At 39.7% G+C, this 22,951-nt stretch overlaps 1 protein-coding gene across 2 annotated transcripts in view; it reads left to right on the top strand.

Annotated features, from left to right (window-relative positions):
- Positions 1-20,311, top strand: part of LGSN (lengsin, lens protein with glutamine synthetase domain) — a 50,158-nt gene extending 29,847 nt beyond the window's left edge. For both annotated transcript variants that reach the window (XM_058671812.1, XM_004580565.2), the window contains exons 3-5: positions 220-408; positions 12,897-13,063; positions 18,909-20,311. In XM_058671812.1, coding sequence (XP_058527795.1) covers positions 220-408; positions 12,897-13,063; positions 18,909-20,108 — 1,556 coding nt within the window. In that variant the 3' untranslated portion in view covers positions 20,109-20,311. The remainder of the gene's footprint in view (positions 1-219; positions 409-12,896; positions 13,064-18,908) is intronic.
- The last annotated feature ends 2,640 nt before the right edge of the window (positions 20,312-22,951 follow it).

Consider the following 22,951-nt stretch of genomic DNA (forward strand, 5'->3'; position numbering starts at 1 on the left):
GCAGTTGCCTACAGCTGAAGTATTGTTTTAAAATTCTAAATAGACAATGCATTCTCCTATGGCCAGTAACTAGGACCAATCACTCCCACCAACACTCATATGGTAGGTGTGCCACTGTCTACGAAGTTAGTATTTTTCCAAGTCCTCCTCTACGTATGGTATTGGAAGACAGTTAGAAACAAGGGCAATATACTTTAACGTTTTTCTTTTTAATTATAGAGAGAATCAGAAGCCAGATGATGTGTTACAAATTGGGGGATGCAAATCAACCAGTCATGGCACCTAACTCTGCTGATACTCACGTGTCACAGGATAACAAGGACTCTCCTGATCAGACAATGGTGATTAAATCATTACCCCCCAAAACGTCAGCCAATGTTCCTAGTGGTGAACACAACCCAAATTCTGGTAAGAATTTGCCAGTGTGCATTCCATCACTAACTGGCATGTAGCTGTAGCCACCAATTCTAAGTTTGTATTTGTGTTCAAGATAATGTATTATTGGTTAAGAAATGCTAATCTGGAAGTCAGAACATTTGAAGAATTTTATTCTCCTGTACTCTATAAAGTACTTTTCAGTTGCATTTTCTTTGCATTTCTCATCCAAAAAAATCTATGGAATATGATGGAAGATCTCCCAAGTCTTCTCTTAAAGCGGAATTTTATTGTTTTAAATTTCTGGTATATGGATAATGATATCATTATTTTTTAAAAAAAGATTTTGGGGGAGGCCTTGCACAGTAGCCTAGTAGCTAAAGTCCTAACCTTGCATGTGTTGGGATCCTATATGGGCACCGGTTTGTGTCCTGGCTGCTCCCCTTCCCATCTAGCTCCCTTCTTATGGCCTGGTAAGGTAGTTGAGGACGGTCCAACTGTGTGGGAGACCTGGAAGAAACTTCTGGTTCTTAGCTCTTGATTGGCTCAGCTCTGGCTGTTGTGGCGACCTGGGGACTGAATCAGCAGAAAGAAGATCTTCCTCTCTGTTTCTCCTCTCTGTATATTTGACTTTCCAATAAAAATAAATTAATCTTTAAAATTTTATTTTTTAATTTGAAAGTCAGAATTACAGAGAGAGAAGGAAAGAAGAAAAGGAAAGGGAAGGAAGATAGGAGATAGATATTTTTCATCTGCTACTTCACTCCCAATATGGCCAAAATGGTTAGTGCTGGGCCAAGCCGAAGCTAGAAGTTTCATCCAGGTCTCCCATATGAATGCCAAGGGTCCAAACACTTGAACCATATTTTGTTTCTTTTCCCAGGCCTTTAGCAGGAAGATGGATTGTAAGCAGAGCAGCATTTGGTATGAATTAGCACCATACCAACACTGCAGATGGTGGCTTTACCTGATATGCTATAATGCAGGCCTCAGTGTAAATATTTGGCACATAATGTATTGCTTAAAACTCTCTTGGAGTCAATAGATAGAAACTAATTATAGAGAAGTATGTATTCCAGGAGGCACTCTACAATGGGAGGATGGAACAAAGTTTGGGAAGGCTGTAAGTGGAGCTACAGAGACCGTGTACAGCACGTTTCCATCACATCTGAGATCAACTGTGCATTTTGGAGTTCCCCAGAATGACCTTGTTTTTGGGGCTCTGAGGCAAAGGCTCACAGAACTCACTCAGAACTGGCGAAGTTAAAGTTATCTAAAAAAAGATTGAAATTAAAATCAGTTGCAGTGCAAAGTTTAGAAAGTAAGAAACACAGTGTATCTACTTATTCTCTCCCACTGGAATCCTGGACAGTACATTTCTTGGGAATGGCCTATGATGGTACCGTCTCCCTGGGAAGCCCACCTGAGTCCTTTCATCCGGAGTCTTTGCTGAGATGCCATGAGTAACGGGCCATGTGGATAACCTTCGTTTCTGGCTTCTGAGGCCCCAGGTACACATCATGGCATCCAGAGTCTCTAATGTTATGTTATCAGACTCTATGGCATGGCCTATAGCTCCTAAGCAAAGATTCTAGTGAGGCAGAACTTTCCAGGAATATAAAGATGACCTCTGAGTGGCCAAGGGCAGGTACCAGACCTCTGTTTGGGCAAGGCTGAATTCTTTCCTACACACAAGACTCTAGCAGGAACTGGAGCCTGGAAAGTGAACACTGTTGGGACTCCATCTGTTTTAGTGTTCTATTAACACCATAACAAATTATCATAAGCTTCACATTTAAGCAAAATCATAAATCTATTATGCCACAGTTCTGTATGTCTGAGGTGTAAGTTTACTCAGGTGACTTACCTGTCTTGCCAAGGGGTTAACGATTCTGGGAAACAGTATGGTTTCATGGCACTATAGGATGGGAGCATCTGGTTAATTTTGGTTGTAGGACTGAGGTTGCTGATTCCCTGTTGGTTCTTTTTCTTTTTTTTTTTAATATTTAGTATTATTTTTTATTACAAAGTCAGATACACAGAGGACAGAGAGAGAGGAAGATCTTCCATCTGATGATTCACTCCCCAAGTGAGCCGCAACGGCCGGTGCTATGCCAATCCAAAGCCAGGAACCAGGAACCTCCTCCAGGTCTCCTGCACGGGTGCAGGATCCCAAAGCATTGGGCCATCCTCGACTGCTTTCCCAGGGAGCTGGATGGGAAGTGGAGCTGCCAGGATTAGAACTGGTGCCCATATGGGATCCTGGGGCGTTCAAGGCGAGCACCTTAGCCGCTAGGCCATGCCGCAGGGCCCTTCTCTGTTGGTTCTTTACTGGGATGTCCCTCAGTTCCCAGGAGCCTCTCTCTGTTCCTGGATTTTTAGACAAGGCAGGGCCCCAAGTCTTTCTTACATGTTTGATCTTTCTTAATTCGCTTTCTTCCTCTTTTGTATAACTAGTTGGAGAAAGGTTTATATTTTAAGGGATCATCTGGATAATGCAAGATAATCTTCCTGCTTTAAGGTCTGTTGTCTTAATTACATCCACAGTCTTGTTTGCTTTAATATGTTTTAGAGATTAACATGGGGTGAACATCTTTAGGGATAATTCTGCCTACCTCATCATTTCTCTTCTCTGAATTTCTCTGCACAATGGCTTCATGATTTTCCCCATGAAGCAAATGTAATTAACATTGACAACCTATAAACACTGAGAACTGTTGATAAAAATACCCTGGCGTGGGAGCAGGTAGCTAATACAAATGTGAGAGGTGGGGCACTGGAAGATATAGCAAGCTATGACGCTGATGAGAAACTAGAACTGAAACCAGGGGTCCAATTCTGCCTGCAGATAACCACTTACAGTTTTTTTTAAAGAAATAATTTGTATATTGTTTATGTCTCTTTGGGAGTTAAAATGGCATATGTAAACAGCTGTGATAGATACCATGTAGCCTGCAAAGCTACAAATATTTGCTTCCTGTCTTTGTGCAGAAAACATGTGCCACACCATGAGCTAGAGGATGGTATTTCTGTGCTCCAGCCATTGACTGTGTGGGTAAATAGTCACAAAGAACTGCCAGATTTATGTTCAAAAGAAACTGAAAGTCAGGATTTTTATCTGAATCTTGTAATGGCTACATGTTTTAGCACTAGAAAGACTGACCAGAAAACATCTGCTATCCTCCTCTGAACAGATCCTTGTTTTATATATACTAGTTGTAGCCACAGAACAGAGATCAGTTTATCACTTGTTAGTCTTAAGTAAAAAATCTGGTGAGAGAATTTATGTCCTGAGTTCTCTTTGCAACACTAATCATGATTATGGGTGTGAGCAGCATTATTGGTGGATTAAGTTCCTGAAAGACTCTAATTTCCAAAAAAGAGTAAATCTATAAGCAAACCACCAAGGTATATTTTTAAAATAAGTATAAAAAAATCAACTTATGGGGGGTTCGGGCCTTGGGATTCGGGGGCAAGTGCCGCTCCTCACAGTGTGGTGGCTGTGGGGGGTGCCCCTGCCAGGTTGGACCCAATGCTGGGGGCTCACGCCAAAGACACTGCCGCAAGGCAGTGAACGAGTCCTCGGCCTCCCCCAGGACCCAAGAGAGCTCTTCCCTCAGGGTAAGTACGCCATGAGGGAACTTGGGAACTGGGTTAAAATTCCTAACTCCGCCCAGCTGCTAATATCTTGTGGCAGGGTGAGTTTGGGAGGGGTTCGGGCCTTGGGATTCGGGGGCAAGTGCCGCTCCTCACAGTGTGGCGGCTGTGGGGGGTGCCCCTGCTGGGTCGGACCCAATGCTGGGGGCTCACGCCAAAGACACTGCCACAAGGCAGTGAACGAGTCCTCGGCCTCCCCCAGGGCGGCCAGTGCACCATGTGGTGCCAGGCTTTGCATGCTGGCCGCCCGGCCAGGGAGCTCTGGGGTATTGGTTGTCTGAATCGCTGCTTAGGTAGCTAGCTGAGTCAAGGACGGTAAGTCACACTGTCTACGGCAGAGGCCAGGACAAGTGAGGGACTGAGATAAGCTGAGTCAGAGCAACCACTGGTAAGCGCATGATCTACAGCTAGGAACAGGCCCAGTTGGGGAGGCATGGGGACACCTTAACTGCGTTGAGGTTCCCACCAAGGGGTGCGTGTGCTGGAATGGGGGCTGCATTCTATCTAGGAAACAGTTGTAGTCACCCGAGGCACTAGTGTGGGCTGGGATTGGATGCACCAGGCCAGTTCGGATCCTAACACCATCTGGTGTCATGAAGAACCAGAGGGTAGATGTGGGACTGATTAGGCTGGGTCTCAATCCCCTCTTGAGCCATGCATGAGCTGTATGTGGGTATGGACGAGCCATGGCCGGGCTGAAACATCCAACAGCAAGAACCAGAATGGGGTGAAAGCCAGCCAGGAAAAGCCACTGTTCCTGCTAGGACGGGAGGTGAACTGGGTAGGGTTGGCTCAAGGACCCCCTGGCATGCGCAAAATCTACCATTGGGAGGGGTTCTGATGGAGGAGCCTGGGCAACTCCTCTGGCAGGACACAGTCCCTGCAGGTAAGCGCAAGAAGCATGATAGGAAACAGCCCAGAATAGGCCATGGAAAGTTTTCCACTGGCACACATTCAGCATGGGTCAGGAGCAGACCAGGCTGAATCACTTCATGTCACCCACTGGCAAATCTGAACACCAGATCAGAGTGTGGGATGAGCCGGGTTTGGTCGCGACAAAACAAGTACACATTATGGAATGCCAGGGCGTGGTTGCCTGTACTGGATATGAATGCAGCACCCAACCAGCACATGTGAGATCCAGGAAGGGAGGGGCAGAACTGGCAGGGGGATTAAGGGGCTGGTCCCCTCGCTGGACAGCTACTCCCAGTGGAGAGCGTGGGCTGGGATAGAGACAGACCAGACTAAGCAAGGCTGCATCACCTGTGCGCTGCATGTGGATTAGACCAGGGAAAAGCCAGGCTGATTATTCCTGCTGCTGCAAGCATAAATTAGAGTGTGTGAGGGATGTATGGGCATAGCCGCAGAAGCTGGCACTGGGGACTAATTCTGTCAAGTCAAATCACAGAACCACATAAAGAGTGCATAAACCGGGACAGAGAGACCTGAGAGGGAAAAAGTGGGTTCCCCCTTCTTGGGTCACTACTCCCGTGGGAGGGCATGAAAACTAGGACGGGGCCTGGGGTGGCTAGATAGAGAGGCACTCAACAACATCCGTGAGGGCTGGATGTTTGAGTTGGTTAGATAGAACTAAGCGGCAATACCCATTGACAAGTACAAGAGCCAAATGGGATGGGGGACAGACTGGTCTTCTGCTACACATACTGGCAAGCCAGGGTAGGGGGCGGGCCTGGTGGGGGTTATTGTGGGTCGCCCCAACTAGGCTGCAGCTCCCACTGGTTGATGTAAGGGCCGAACCAGACTGGACTGCAACACCCATTGGTTCCAGTGCAACTCGGGACCGAAAACAGAACCAACCCAGCAATTGAAACCACCAGCTGATTGGGGTGATGGACTGTGCCGGGCCCTGTGCTTGCTAGAACATACAAGAAACTAGTCTGGGAATACCTCAAAGTTTCTTTGGAGATTTCCCCAATCGAACTGCTGGACTCAGAACTCTAATCAAGAAAAGACAGAAGACAGAGCAGATCAATCATTCATCTCAGCTATATGTTGGCTGCGAAATATGGGGCAAACGGAGACTTTCTAATGGACCATATCAATCAGTGGACGACCTCATCGAGCGAAACTGGCAGCGATTCATAACCGGAGAACTATTAACACCACTCGAGCACATATCTCAGAGCATGCCCCACATCCGGGACTCGGAGTGGGCGGGAAACCAGGTGGGGCTTCTCCCTCAATATCCCCGTTTACCTTAGATACATGATGGAAACAATATGGACATAATAGTATTACCCTCTTCCCTATCCCCCTGAACCTTTTTTTTTTCTTTTTCTTTCTTTAACTGTAATTAACTATGTAAAGATTGTCAACAACAATACAATAAAATAGATTAAAAAAAAAAACAAAAAAAACAAAAAAAACAAAAAACAAAAAACAAAAAATCAACTTATATGTAAAAAGTTTGAAATAGTATATTCTTCTTTGTAATGACTATTCTAAGTTTTTCCAAATTCTTTTTTTTTTTGAAGAAACATGCCTTTTGAATTGTTTTTCCTTTTGCTTCTGTTTTGCCCCCACATTTTCACTAGCAGGGTGGCTCTCACTGTGCCATATCAGTGAAGGACAGTGAGAGTGTGGCCAATCATTCCCGGTGTATAATAAGCTGAGTGTATCCTGGAATGTATTTTCAAATGCCCTTTTTTTTTTGCACTGTTTTTTTTTTTTTCTTCTAAAAGCGCAATGGACTACTCAGTCTGCCCTGTATAAGTGCCTATGTCTTGTTTGTTGTAGCTGAAGTATGTCCTCATTGTCACTGGACAGAGGCATTTCTCCAGGGCCTTCGACATGCTATAGAGTGTTTAGGATTTTTCCTAATGTTTTCTTATTTTTTTCCCAAACACAGCAATAAAACACCTCCTATAAAAGCACATTGCTTTAATTTATTAGTCCTCTGAGGAGATAGGAAAGGAGAACACCTCCCAGGAATCACACTGTAAGAACAAATGGGCCCCTGAACTGGCAATTATCTGCCTGCTATTTATCATGTGCAGTTGGGAAAGGCTGGCCAAAAAGTTTAATTGTCAGTAACAAGGATGATTTATCTGCAAAAAAGAAATTTAGACAATGATGCAGCAAGATTAGTTGATGTCTCGAAAATGAGATTAGATTGGATAGGGTTCTTATATTTACCGAAATAATTGAATTTTTAAATGAAAAATTGATACTTAGGAGACAAACTAAAATATATGATGCTATTTTTTACTTATTAATTAGACAAGGTCTTTCACAGAGGATGTGTTAATTCATTCACTGATTCATCTATTCACTCACACACACACTCTTACTTACCTGTTGAAGGGATATTTATTGGGTGCTTATCCTGTTCCTGCACTGCTGCAGGTACTGAGCACATAGCAACAGCAAGCCCAAGCAAAGCCCTGCTGTGGTGGGGCTGATGTGCCAGTGGAAAGGGACAGTAACCTGTGATAAAAAACAATATGACAGGGAGGTAAAACATGAGGAGTCTGAAGAAATGAACACAGCGTAACAGATGGACACTGGCTCAATTTTTATATTGAATTCCTGCTTCTCAATACTTCACCCCAGCATGTAATTGAATAGAGATGAGTTCTTTAAAGGGGAACCAAACGTTAAATGACGTCAGTAGTGTAGGTCTCTATCTGGTATGATCAACACAGATTAGGACACAGCCATTCCCAGAGAGAACACTAGGTGAAGGTATTGGAAGGAGTGGCCATCTGCAAGAAATGAGAGAGATACACTCAGCTGGAACCCTGCTGAAGCTTTTGCTCTTGAGAGTCCAGCCCCCAGGACTGGTTTGGTGAATTTGTTTTCCTTCAGAATTGTTTGGCATATTTGCAGACCTGTCCAGTCGTAGTGAAAGCTGGAGGTGTTCGAATGAATTAGGAGTGGGATGTGTCCACACTGCAACTGCTTCTCACACAACTGTCGTCTCAGGTGATTATGGGCTTCCCCCAGCACTTTTCCCTTTGGCCTCTGAGGGTCTGTTTACTCTGTAATTCTCTCTCTCAATAGTATAAAGGCCTGTGAGGACAGAGCTTTTTGTGTTATTTTTAGAAAATAGTATGAAATACCCAGTGGTGATTCAAAATCTGTTGTGAATAGATGACTATATTGCTTCTTTTAAATAATACAAATTTACTACAGAAAATTTTGAAGGTAGAGATAAGGTCAGAAAAAAAAAGCTCAGTAAGGTTAGCTGTCATCATAACACCAGTGTGCAAATACAATCACTTTTTCTTTTTGTAGGAAGTGTCTTTTCATAGTTCATATGAAACTGTTTATTTTATATCCAATACTGTTTATGTGAAAATTTCCATATTATAGAATGTCTATAAATTTTCTTTGGTTTAACAATCATTACCCAATGTGAGCCAAACATCCAACGTTTTACAGCCGATTGGGAACATAGCAGCTGCTCATTTAGCGTGAAGCACTGTAATACAGCTTACTTCTTTGTGTTAAATGGAAGGTGATTCCAAAGCCTCAGGGTTAGAGTGGCTACTATATCAGTGACAGGATATTATCTCTAAGATATTTACATAGGTGGAATCAGTAATTTGTTTCCCTCAAATACTCAAAATTTACTTAAATTACATTTTTAAACTGTCAATCTTTTTGCTCATTTAATACCTAATAATTTCTTGAGAAAGAGTAATTAAGTACTGCTTTAAAATTGTAGCTGTTGAAGATCAGCAGTGTGATAGATGGAGGGCTGTTTGAACACAGACATGATCATGGTATGACTTCTTTTTTTCTTTGAGATTTACTTTATTTTTATTGGAAAGTCATATTTACAGAGAGAAGAGACAGAGAGAATTATCTTCCTTCCTCTGATTCACTCCGCAAGTGGCAGCAATGACGGCAGCTGAGTCAATCTGAATCCAGGAGCCTGGAGCCTCTTCCAGGTCTCCCACGTGGATATAGGGTCCCAAGGCTTTGGGCTGTCCTCAACTGCTTTCCCAGGCCACAAGCAGGGAGCTGGATGGGAAGTGGGGCAGCCGGATTTAGAACAGGTGCCTATACGGGATCCCGGTGTGTGCAGACTTTGGCCGCTCGGCCACTGTGCAGGTCCATGGTATGATTTCTTATGGTAATTCTATTCACTTATGCAGCTAAATAACACTTAGTTGTTTTTTTCACTGTCTACCAATAACTGAAACAGCTTGTATAATCCTTATAACCAGCCCACGGAGTAGGTGATATTTATCATTGAGGAAGCAGAGCACAGAGAGGTTTCCAGGGCAAAGCAGCATTTAAGTGGCAGATGAGGGGCCACCACCATGGCTCAAGAGGCTAATCCTCCACAATCAAGCACTGGCATCCCATATGGGCACAGGTTCATGTCCTGGCTGCTTCACTTTGCTTCCAGTGCCCTGTTAATGGCTTGAGGAAGCAGCTGTGAATGGCCCAAGTCCTTGGGACACTGCACCCATATATGAAACCCAGAAGAGGCTTCTGACTTCAGATTGACTTATGTCGTATGATTGTGGTCATTTGAACTTTGAACCAGCAGATGAAAAACCTTTCTCTTTGTCTCGCCTTCACTCCATAAATCTACCTTTCAAATGAAAATGAATATATTTTTTTATTTTATTATTTTCTTTTTTTAAGATTTATTTATTTTTATTACAAAGTCAGATATACAGAGGAGAGAAAGAGAGGAAGATCTTTTGTCCAATGATTCACTCCCCAAGTGAGCGCAACGGCCAGTGCTGCACTGATCCGGAGTCGGGAACCTGGAACCTCTTCCTGGTCTCCCACGTGGGTGCAGGATCCCAAATCTTTGGGCCGTCCTCCACTGCTTTCCCAGGCTACAAGCAGGGAGCTGGATGGGAAGTGGAGCTGCTGGGATACGAACCGGCGCCCATAGGGGATCCCGGGGCGTTCAAGGTGAGGACATTAGCCGCTAGGCCACGGTGCCGGGCCCGAATATGTTTTTCAAAGAGGCAGATTAACTTCAGTGTTTTGTGCTGAGCCAATGCAATCTATAACTTCTCCTAAACCTCTGGACAGTATTTCCAGTGGATGCCTGAAACTATGAATACTGGGCTTCAAAGGAGGTGTAATTCAAATACCTCCTGGAAAAGTGGAAGAAAGATAAGCTTATCCTGGTGCAAAGCATGCTGAATCATATATACAGTCTCCAGAAAGATCATGGCAAACACATATTTTTTTTTAAATTGCATGGATTTCATTTTTAAAAAAAGGATTTATTTATTTCTATCCATGGAAATTACTTCCATGTCTCCCACGTGGGTGCACATAAGCCATCCTCTATTGCTTTCCCAGGCCAAAAGCAGACATCTGGATGGAAGGAACAGCAGCTGGGACTCAAACAGGCACCCATGTGGGATGCCAGTGCTTGGAGGTGGAGGATTAACCAGCTGAGTCAACACACCGGCCCTGAATTTCTTTCTTTCTCTTTCTTTCTTTCTTTCTTTCTTTCTTTCTTTCTTGAATTTCTTTCTTTCTTTCTTTCTTTCTTTCTTTCTTTCTTTCTTTCTTTCTTTCTTTCTTTCTTTCTTTCTTTCTTCTTTCTTTCTTCTTTCTTTCTTCTTTCTTTCTCCTGCCTGCCTTTTATATCAAAGAAGACTTATCTTGCACTTTCATTTCCCATAAACGTTTATCCTCATACCTTATTTTTTTTCTGTTTACACATACCTATAGTAAGAGAATGGCACAAGTAACTAATAAAATTAGAGTAATTATAACAATGGATTATAATAAAATTAGTAGAATCATTGTTGTATTTTAAAATCATTTCTAAAATAAAGGTAGTAGCACTGTGATAACATGATATTCTTTGTGAAACTATTGTGGATAACATATGTGAGGCCTGTACAATGTGGATATGCTACACACAGTGATGATTTACATCTTTGGACAGGATAAAATAGGATGGCAAAATGGTTCATTACACTTCTCAGAATAGCATGCAATGTAGAACTTGTAGATTGTTTATATATATATAACCTTTTAATTTAATTTTCAGAACACAGTGATCAAGGACAACTGAACCTCACAAGGTGACACTGAGGATAAGGGGTACAGCTGTATGTACCATGTGCTGTGAATGTATTACTTTATACTGCAGTAATGAGCTCTGGCTGAGTCTAGAAGTATCAATTCTAGTTTCAATTTCAGCAATAAATTGATAAGTGTGATTTAGGTTACCTCATAACATCTCTACAGGACACAATTAATGAGTTGCTCATATTAGATGATTCATTTTCAATTTATTTCAATTTAGTTCCAAAATTTAGAAACCTCAAACTATCTTAAAAGCCCTGAAAAGAACGGTTTTCTTTGTATTTAATTGTACAATTTTATATATAGTACAGATTTTTCATCTTCTACACTCTCATTATTGAAAAACATTTTTGTTTGCTTGCATGAATTTTGGTAGAGGTAGGTTTCCTAGATTCTGATATTATTACAAAAGGATAATGCACTTATTGCCAAAAAACACTAAAAAACAGAACAACAAAAATAAACCATTTTATCTAAAACTACAGGAATTTTTGACTCTCATATACCTTACTAGGTAGGACACAAATATAAGTCACTCCTCACTAAGGTATTGAAAATTTCTCTGCACACCCCTCCTAAAACTGTTCTGTGCCTTTACTATTGACATATACCTTGTTAGAGTTATAAACCTGTTTGGACTATCCTAAAATCCACCAAGTTCAGTAAAATTTATGCTTCAACACTATAAGCTACTAAACACAAAAAGGAAAATACACACGAAACAGCTGAATAGTATCCTATAGCCATTTTAAGGTGTATAGCAGCCGGATGTGTATAAAATAAAATAGAAATGTCAATGAAGTAATCACAGGATGTGGTTAAGAACTTGTATTTTCTAACATATTGGTCACTCAGTACCATGTCATTTAACCCCATAAGGTTGTAAACTGCTGTTGATGTTATGTTGTGGCTTTTAATTGGTTGGGATAATATTCTGCCAGTTCCGCTTTTAGACCAGAGATGGTCTCCCCAAGAAACCGTTGAAATTATCTGGACAATAAGATGCTGGACTCTATGCATGGTACATGCTTGCAATGAAAGAATCATGACTGGATTTGAACTGTACTACTACAACAAGGTGGAGGAATCCACCATGGGGGGAGGGCACGGGGAGGGGTTGGGGGAATCCCAGAGCCTATGAAACTGTGTCAAAAGGAAATGTGATTAAAAATATTTCAAAAAAATAAAAAAAGAAATTAAGTCAGCTCAAGAAACCTAAAAATCTTTACAATGGTGGTCATCTATGTAGACTTTAATAGTGCCAGTGCTATCCATTTTGTGAGTTTATTCTGTTTTTTTTTTTATATATATATATATATTTTAATTATTTATTATTTAACTTCATTAATTACATTGTATTATGTGACACAGTTACATAGATACTTGGGTTCTCCCACCCCTCCCCAAACCCTCCCACCATGGTGGATTCCTCCACCTTGTTGCATAACCACAGCTCAAGTTCAGTTGCGATTCCCCCATTGCAAGCGTATACCAAACATAGAGTCCAGCATCTTATTGTCCAGTCAAGTTCTGTTTTTTATAGACTTTCTGTAAAGTACATATGACATTGCTATACACTCATGAAAACAATGTTACTTATAACCTAGTTGTGATTTATAACCAAACTGTTGATTATTTGGACACAATTTCTTTGAAAGATGCTAAAGGCAAGTTAAGAAAGATTAAGTCTCCCTTTTGGTGTCAATGACTTGAGGACTACATGATGCTTTTGTTAGCAATCAAAATGACCAGTTAACTACTCTCAAATTTCCTTTCCTCAGATGTGATGGTAAAGTGACTTAAAGCCATTCTTTATTTTACAGATTGTACCAGGGATACCACTCAAATTCTGACGCCACCTCAACTCTCTTCTAGAATGAAGCATATTAAACAAGAGATGGCCAAAAATCACCTCCAGTTTGTACAGTTTGAAGCATCCGACCTACATGGTGTGTCCAGGTCAAAGAGTATCCCTGCACACTTTTTTCAAGTGAGTTTTGTATGTGGTTATGATTAAATGCAATTTCATAACCATTAACAAGCAAATAGTCCTTATTACATTAAAAACAATGTTTCCGTAACCCACCTGGAAATTCCAGTTGAAAAACCAATAATTCATTTTGGTTCTTTAGTTGTTCCCTCTCTCATCAAGCATATTACTGGGAACAGAAAACATATTCTCAGTTCTCAAACAGTAACTTTCTTTGCCCAATAGAAACATAAAACTAATTAAGTCTGGCCATTTTAGCTCTTCTTTCTGAAATAATTTTTCTCTACAGTATTATCTTTTCTCCTTTAGTCTAATTATGAAGATAATATTTTATTTGACATGAGAAAATTGCAACAGAGGGACCCAAGAGCAAATATAAAAGAGTAAGAAAAAAGAAAGAAAGAAAGAATAAATGGAAATAATTTTCTAAATAAAGTGTGTGTCCCCTTCAGGTTCTAATCCTGATAATATATTATTGTTATTAGATGACTCGAAGTCTTTGAATTTTTGAAAAATGGTAATATCAAAACCTTTTTATCTTTGGGTTTGTTTTGACATTTTTTGCAGGATGTTTCGATCAGTTTATGTCATGCTTTTATTCTGATAACTGATTTGTTGTGTTTCTCAGGAAGAGACATCAGTTAGTGTCATTTAAAAAATAGAAAAACCATCTTTTTCAATTATTTAAAAATACATTATGTTTTTTATCACTTTAATGTCTAAATTGCAACTTTCTTATGTGTTTTATGTTGGGAAATGCTGGGTATCTTCAAAAAAATTCCCAAAATCATTTTAAAAAATCCAAATTACTTTCTTAAGAGGATGTATCCATACATGATAGTTCCTTTTCATCCAGATAAGAACACATACTAAATTAATTTTGATAACCAATGTATAATCTTTGGGGAACAGATCCAGACTATAATTCAGATGATTGTCTTTTAATCTATTAGAAAACATAAATGGTACTTCAGGTACCTGTGTGACTCCAATAAATATTAATATTGTTGGCTCTTCAGTTTTTGTCATATTTGAATTATTTATCCAATAGTGTCACTCAATGGTACGTATTGGAAGGATCTGGACTACTAGTTGCTCAATAAAACTCCCTCATAAAAATATAACGTGATATACTGCTTACATTTGTTGAGGATTTATATAATTTACATAAGTATTATATTCCTTATTCATTTTCTCCCCAAAACTTTTCTTACATACTTTTTTTGAGAGTATTTTTCCATTATTCTGTTCAATATTCTACATAAAGGAACCAACTTTTTCCTGGAATTCAGCTAGGAAAAAAGGTTTTTTAAAAGATTTATTTATTTACTTAAAAAGCAGGAATTTATACAGAGGAGAGAACAAAGAGGGACTGAGAGAGAGTGAGCGAGTGAGAGAGAGGAATGTCTTGCATCCATTGGTTCAATTCCCGAATGGCTCAGCAGCTGTGACATGGACCAGGCTGAAGAGGTGACCCAGGAACCTGATTTAGCTTTCCCACATGAATATCAGGCACCGTCTTCTGTTACTTTCCAGGTGATAAAGCAGGGAATTGGGTAAGAAGCTAGGCAGTGGAATTTGAACTGGTGTCCAGAAAGGGTGCTAGTAATATAAGTGGCAGCTCAGCCAGTGTTACACAATACTATCTCCAGTTAAAAAAAAACAAAAACAAAAACAAAAAACAACTTTATTTTGAAAATTTTGATAAACTCTGTGTAACATTCTTAAGGGCTACAATTATTTTTGGTTCTAATTTTCTACTAGCTAATTTCTCATTTGATTATTTATTTTTACTAATTATGTAATAATCATGTAATGTATCATGTAATGATTTTGAAGTATCCTTATTTTTCATGTGTTAAATTAATTTGGAAAACTTGAAGGTAAATGTCATTGTAATTGCTTCATGAGTGTATATATACTTTAAGTTGAATGACTTATTTGGAAAATGTTTTGCATAGAATCATTAGAAATAGGCTTATTTGTGCAAGCCAATGAGAACAATGTGTGTGTGTGCACACACAAACACTACATAGTAAAGGCATCATCTTTTTAAAATTATTTATTTGAAAGCAGAGTTACAACAGAGAGGGAATGACAGCGAGAGAGAAAGATCTTCCATCTACTGGTTCATTCCCCTAACGGCCAAAATGGCTAGAGCTGAACCAGTCAAGAACCAGGAGCCAGGAGCTTCATGTATAACTCTGTTGTGAGTATAGCCACCCGAACAGTTGGCCCATCCACTGCTGCGTTCCTAGACACACTAGCAGGGAGCTGGATCAGAAGCAGAGCAGCCCAAATTCAAGGCAGCATCTAAACAGGTTCTGGCACCACAGGTGGTAGCTTTCTATGTTATGCCATAGTGTTGGCTCAAGGCAATATTTTGAATTTGTTTTTGGCTTAATGAAAAGTAATTTTGATGTTTATGAAATAATTTTTAAATGCTTTCCTACTTGTGAGACATAAACTCTCATCTTGAAAATTATTACATGAGACCATACCACCGTACAAAAAATAATGTAATCTATATCTTTCCCTGTACTAAAATGAAAGAAGTGAGGGCCAGAATGGTTTAGGAAAAGCTTTGCTAGCGTTAGTGGGTAGTGAGCAGCAGAGCTGGGCTGGTAGTCTGTAATGCATCATTTCCAGCTCAAGGAACTTCTTGTTTCAATTGGATCTACTGCCTCTAGCTCAGTTTTAGTGTGTCCTTTTCTCCTTCATTTGACTAATATCTATGTTTTTATTAAACTGGAAAAGTATTGACTTTGGAAAAAAAAATCATCTATTAAGACTAGGGGAATGGATTGGCATGTAATTGGAAAAGGCCAAACAGGGAAAATATGATGAAATGCTGTTTCCTCTTTCCAGAGAATTTACCCTGTGCCCGGTATCTACTAAATGTCTTACAAACATTAGCACATTTAAACCTTATAGTCAACTTACACTGTGTCTGTTCTATTAAAGGACTGAGTTTTTCTTAAATCATAGGTGGAACTCTTTAATCAAATCAAAACATGATATATTGATAACTATTTTTGGGGTTATTTCACAAGGTGACCTTTATTATGGTCCAGATTTTAGCTGTCAGGAATTTGCGTTCTTTGGTAAGATTCTCGTTAAGTTCATACTGATATCTGCTGGAATATGAAGTTGTTCCTAAATCGACTTATGCTAATTCATTATCCTGGATTTGTTCACAGATATTTCTCAGCACTAGTGATGTGTCATTTGAATTTAGCATGTTTAAAAAGGAATAAGGAAAATGACAGTAATAGGAAAGAGAGCCAGAAAAATACAGACTAAATGCTTTGAAGATCGAAGTGAGAAATTTTATTATTCTTCAAGTTTGTGAAGGAATGTTGGAGTGAAGTGGTGACCAGCTGTTCTCCACTATTTACAGCTAAGAGATTACAAACACAGATTAAAAATGCAGGAACATCTAGAAGTCTCATGAATAAAACACATCATCCCTCATTTCAGATACAAACAGAAGTAATGCAGATTTTCAAGCTAAAAAATCAAATGAAAATAGCATTATTTCTTTTTTGAAAAAATGGGTTTATTTATTTGAAAGTTGGAGTGAAGTGATGGAAATAGAAAGAGAAAGAAAGACATTTGGTTCACTCCCCAAATGAATCCTAGAGACAAAGGGCTTTAGCATCAATCTAGCCCAACACTTTGGTTTTAGACATGGAGGCTGAGGCACACAGTCCAGCAACTTGCCTAACTGCACACAAGTAATTAATAAATAAGCTAGGACCAGAAGTCTTATCTACTACACCCGGTTTGTGCTGGTTTAAAGACTACCACATATTGGAAACTAACTTTGGAGATATGCTCACACATGAGTTTTGTGGAACTTTGTGAGGCTGTGAAGCAGTTGAGTTGTAAAAGCGAGTAAAAGGCAGGTGAGCAGGTGTCTGCAGACCCGGCTTCTCTGGTTTTAGAAAAAATGTCCTATTTGCTGTAAAACTGACCACAATGAGCTCTGAGCATTGAAGATGCTTTTAATTTTTATTTATTTGTTATTTGAAACATTCATTTGAGGGGTAGAGAGACAGAGATCTGTCAACTGTTGGCTCACTCTCCAAATGCGCTCAGTCGCCAGTGCTACAGTCTCCTGTGTAAGGGACAGAGACCCATCTGTCAGGGACAGAGAGCCATCATCTGCTGCACATCAGCAGGCAGCTGAATTGGAAATGGAGCTAAGACTAGAACCCAGGCATTTAACAAAAACAAAAACCCTACACCAAAACCCAGATAGCCTCACTGCAGTTAAAGTAACTATTATTCAAAAGTCAAAATAACACATGCTAGTGAGGATGTGGAAAAAAAGAGGCTCCAAAAACACTTAGTAGGAATTAGTACAGCCATTATAGGAAACAATGTGGAGAGTCCCCCCAAACTTACCAATACATCTATTTTTTTAAAAAAAATTATTCTTATTACAAAGTCAGATATATAGAGAGGAGGAGAGATGGAGAGGTAAAAGCTTCCATTCGATGATTCACTCCCCAAGTGAGCCCAATGGCTGGTGCTATGCCGATCTGGAGCCAGGAGCCAGGAACCTCCTCCAGGTCTCCCACACTGGTGCAGGGTCCCAAGGCTTTGGGCAGTCCTCAACTGCTTTCCCAGGCCACAAGCAGGGAGCTGGATGGGAAGCAGGGTCACTGGGATTAGAACCGATGCCCATATGGGATCCTGGTGCGCTCAAGGTGAGGACTTTAGCTGCTAGGCCACGCTGCTGGGCCCAAAAACCTACAAATACATCTATTCGTGATCTTCTATACCACTTCTGGGAATATAACCAAAGAGAGTGAAGCCGGTTCAACAGACACCTTCAGTCCCATGCTTATCGCAATGCAATTCACCATAACAAAGATATGGAATTGGCCTGTATGCCAACCAATTGATGACCAAATAAACCAAATGTGTTATGTACAGGTGATGGCATATTACTCAGCATAAAAAATGAAACCCTGGCATTTACAACAAAGTGGGTGAAATTGGAGATCATGTGTGATAAGCAAAATAAGCCAATTACACAAGGACAAATACATCATGTGTTTTCTCTCATATATAGTTTGTGAGTCTGTGTGTGAGAGAGAGAGGAGAGGGAGATGATTTTAATTTGTGTGGCTGTCATATTATTTGGTGTACTGATAATTTTAAATATTGTTTTCACTGAATTATGGAACTGACAAAAGAATCTTCTTCACTCACTTTTTGATCCTTACGGATTCCATATTATTTGGTGTTAACATTCCTGCTTTTTAAGAAAAAAGAACACATATATATATATATATATATATATTCATATATATATGTATATATGAAATAGCCATATATGAAATGGATGTCAGCATCAAATATATTTTTAAGATTTATTTACTTAATTATTTATTTTTATTTGAAAGGTAGATTTACAGAGACAAGGAGAGACAAAAAGGAAAAGATTATCCACCTACTGGTTCACTGCCCACATGGCTTCAAAGGCTGGAGCTGAGCCAGAGCCAGAACATGAACCAGGGTCCATGTGGGATGCTCATTGCTTGGAGGTAGAGGATTAGCCTGTTAACCCATGGCACCAGCCCTAACATCAAATTGTTGAATGTAAAGCAAGTAAATGAAATTTCTTAAAAAGAACCAGTAAATTCTTCAAGACTTAAAGTATTAAGACGTATATATAAGAAGTATTTAAAAACAGTTAGCATTTATCTAGTATTAAATTAGTGTTAACAAATGTCAAACACATTTTTATTTTTCTTATCAACAAGACTCCTTTTCAGCTCTGATTTGTTTTCAATGTTCAGAACCTGATTACTCTATCCTTATCCTTCTTTAGGAAAAAGTGATTCATGGTGTTTTCATGCCTCGAGGTTACCTTGAATTGATACCGAATCCTAAGGACAATGAAGTGAATCACATCCGAGCCACATGCTTTAATAGCGATATAGTCCTGATGCCCGAGTTATCCACCTTTCGAGTTTTGCCCTGGGCTGAGAGGACTGCAAGAGTGATATGTGATACCTTCACTGTGACTGGAGAGCCGCTGCTGACTTCCCCACGGTACATTGCAAAGCGGCAGTTGGATCAGCTGCAGGACTGTGGCTTTTCCCTTCTCTCTGCCTTCATCTATGATTTTTGCATCTTTGGAGTGCCTGAAATGATCAACTCAAAGACTATATCGTTTCCTGCTTCAACACTAGTAAATAATCATGATCAGCCATTCATGCAGGAGCTTGTTGATGGCTTGTACCACACAGGAGCCAATGTTGAGAGCTTTTCCTCCTCTACCAGGCCTGGTCAGATGGAAATTTGTTTTCTGCCTGAATTTGGCATAAGTGCAGCTGATCATGCATTTACTCTCAGAACAGGTGTCAAAGAAGTGGCAAGGAAATATAATTACATTGCCAGCTTTTTCATTGAGACTGGATTCTGCAATTCAGGAATTTTGTCTCATAGTCTGTGGGATGCCAACGGGAAGAAAAACATGTTCTGCAGCAATTCTGGGACTGAACAGCTTACAATCACTGGGAAAAAATGGTTGGCAGGACTTTTGAAGCATTCTGCGGCTCTCAGCTGCCTGATGGCACCAGCTGTTAGCTGCCGGAAGCGTTATGCCAAGGAGAGCAAGGACCTGAAGGACAGTGTGCCCACAACATGGGGGTACAATGACAATAGCTGCGCTTTCAACATCAAGTGCCATGGTGACAAAGGTGCCCGCATAGAAAATAAACTAGGTTCTGCAACAGCAAACCCGTACCTGGTACTGGCTGCCACCGTCGCTGCTGGCTTAGATGGACTTCAGAGTAGCTGTGTTGCCGTGGCCGATTCAGATGAGAGCACAGACCTTTTCCAACCAAAACCATCTGAGATTCCTTTGAAACTGGAAGATGCTCTTGTAGCACTGGAGGAAGATCAGTGTTTGAGGCAGGCTCTGGGAGAAACTTTTATTCGCTATTTTGTGGCTATGAAGAAATACGAGTTGGAAAACGAAGAAACAGATGCTGAGAGAAATAAATTCTTGGAATATTTTATCTAGAACAGAACGATTAACTATTTCTTGAGAGATAAGCTTATTGAGTAACTAACCTACCAGAAATAAAAAGATTGATGTTTTGTAGTTAATAATAACAGAACATAAATGCTATTGCTCTTTTGTGTTCCTCTGGAATATCTGACAAATGAAGTGGGACTACTAAAAAAATTCTGACTACAGAAACAAACAATAAAGTTGTGGTGAAGCCTTGATACACGAACTTACCCAGTCCTTGTCAGTTAGTCATCATTTCTGTCGTGTATGTTGACCTACATATGAATACCCAATATTTTTTTCAGGCAATAAATATAATCATACATTACAAAAAAAGTCCACCAAAGCATTAGAAAGTAAAAATCAAATGACACAAAAATAAATGAGAGGAAATAATAATTTCAATGATACACATAAGCTGTGGTTACTTGGGAGACAAATACGCTAACATGATCTAACTAATCAAGACATATTAAGGGTCTAATTTGTATGCATGATTGTGGATTTTTCTAAAAAAGCAGGTTTTTCAAGAATAAGCCATGATGACTGGTCAGCAGAATTTTCACATGTCTTTTCAACTGTATCTATTAGCTCTTGAAATGCTTCAGAGCTAAGACCACACTGCTCCCAAGAAACCAATTCACAGAATATAGAATTAGGGTTGGGAACAAATGATCTCACCTTCTAAAGGCAATGAAAACCTTTCTTTACACAATAACTCCTGTAGGAATCCAACACATAAAGGATACACAGAATAAAGTGTGTGGGTGGACTCTGTTGCTTTGCTCCATTTTTTTGAAAAATCAACATTCCTTTGACACCTCACTCTAGTGATCTGTGGCACAGGGAAACAGCTACTAGCTTAAAATTATGTTCAAATTATAATTGTGCTGCTTGCAAAGGTTGGTATCTCCCCAAAGAATTCTACATGTTCCATTCCCTTTGTTTGAATGTAGTAATATGGCAAAGAAGGGATCAGGGTAGGGAGACAGGAGGTGCAGGCTGGATAGGAAAGGCAAGGCATCTGTCCTGAACTTGCTGCAGTGAAATCCCACAGGGAACCTCCTCACAAGGAGGTGCCTCATGGCAGCCTGCTAGTTGTCTCCAAGATTTTTCTTCCCGTCTGTTCTCTGTGATAAAGCCACAGCTTGTAAGGTAGAGACACACGACAAGGAATAAAAGTGACATTTTCACTTGTGCCATGTTATTACTTTGGGTCAGCTTAAAGAAATGTGAATGCCTTGTATGGAAGTTCCAGGAAATTTTCTTTAAGATTAGTTGCTGTGTACCCTTCCTTTCTCTGTTTCTGTTTTTTCCCCTTGCTATTGCGCCTGCAGATGTTGTGACTTCGATTCTTTGTTACTTGAGACAAAACTCATTTTGTGTGTGTGTGTGTGTATGTGTGTATGAGAGAGAGATGGAGAGAGAGAGATTGATTTTCAAAGGTTTTGAGGATGAATGAACAGAAGAATGAACAGGAGGCAATTTCCTCAGCTCCCACACCTAGAGAGGAGAATGCCACGCAAGGAGTAGGTTCATTGATGCAGAAACCATACTGTCTCTCCTGTGGAAGTGTGCAGACCCCTTCACAGTCCATGGGCCTGCATGAGATTTTTATTCTTGTTTTCATCCCAATCAGTAAAAGATTCCATAAAACTGTTAGAAAAACAGTGTTTGTAGCCTTGAACTTTTTCTGCTTCATGCATTATTAGTACAATTTATACAACACATACTCAGGATGCCAAGTGTAAGAAAATTATGAGCTGTGAATATTTATCTCCTTGTTCTGTGTATGGTAGAGGGGAGTTGGAAAATATTCAGCTACCTCTTACGCATCAGTTTGGATCTTAAGTTAGTAGAGCAGTCTCCACAGGCATGTCAGTTAAGTATGTTGATTTGTGCTCTTACTCTTTAAAACAAATGAAAAATAAGCACTGGCCAATAAAGTTTAGGGCTAAGGGAAATTTGGGACGGGTGACTGTGAAGAACCTACCTCTTTTCTCAGTTTACTGGCTTTGTGTTTAGAGAGGCCTTTTTGCTGATGCTTTTGCCTTCTTGGCCTAAGTTAAAAAGGCCAGACATTCACTCAAAGGCATTCATTGAGCATCCTTCGTGTGTTAAGCCTTCTACTATCATACTTGTGGAGGTCAACACAAAGAGTGATGAATAGACATTAAAAGTTTTAGATCTATGTGTCTTAAATGAAACAGAAAGACTTTTTGTAAGCCTAATGCCGCACAAAACTATTTAAAAGTCTGTGTTATGGTTTGAAAATGATGCTTTATGAATGTCTTTACAGAAATTACTTTCTTATTTTCATTTACTATAATTGCTTTAATCAAAGCTTACGGGAAAATGTGATTACTGAATATAAAGTTGGTTATTAAATGAGTATACATAAGAAATGTAAATTAAAAATGGTAATGTTAAGACTAAAAATGAAAACATTAGTGTCATAGTGAGATGTTTTTACTTTTAAGGACATCTTATCATCTAAAATTCCATTTTACAGAGTCAGGACAACAACAGAGTTTGAAATAGTGATCAAGGCAATGAAAGATCTAAAAACTTTAATATGAGTGAAAATTGAAAACACACGGTGAAATCTGAGCTTTCCAGCAACGCAGAATAATCTATTGACACATGTTGTAGATACTATTGCACAATGCCTTTAAAATTTGATTTCCTTTTAAAGATGTTAAAAATTGAACATTTCTAAACATCACTTGTTTTTGCAGTACTCTCCCTAATAAGTCTGTTCTGGTATCAATAATCACTTTACTTGACATTTATTAATAGGATGTGAGTTCCAAGTATAAAAGGCACAGATCATGTCATATTTGTGTTTATAT

The sequence above is a fragment of the Ochotona princeps genome, chromosome 1 (assembly GCF_030435755.1).
Source record: "Ochotona princeps isolate mOchPri1 chromosome 1, mOchPri1.hap1, whole genome shotgun sequence".
NCBI lineage: Eukaryota > Metazoa > Chordata > Mammalia > Lagomorpha > Ochotonidae > Ochotona > Ochotona princeps.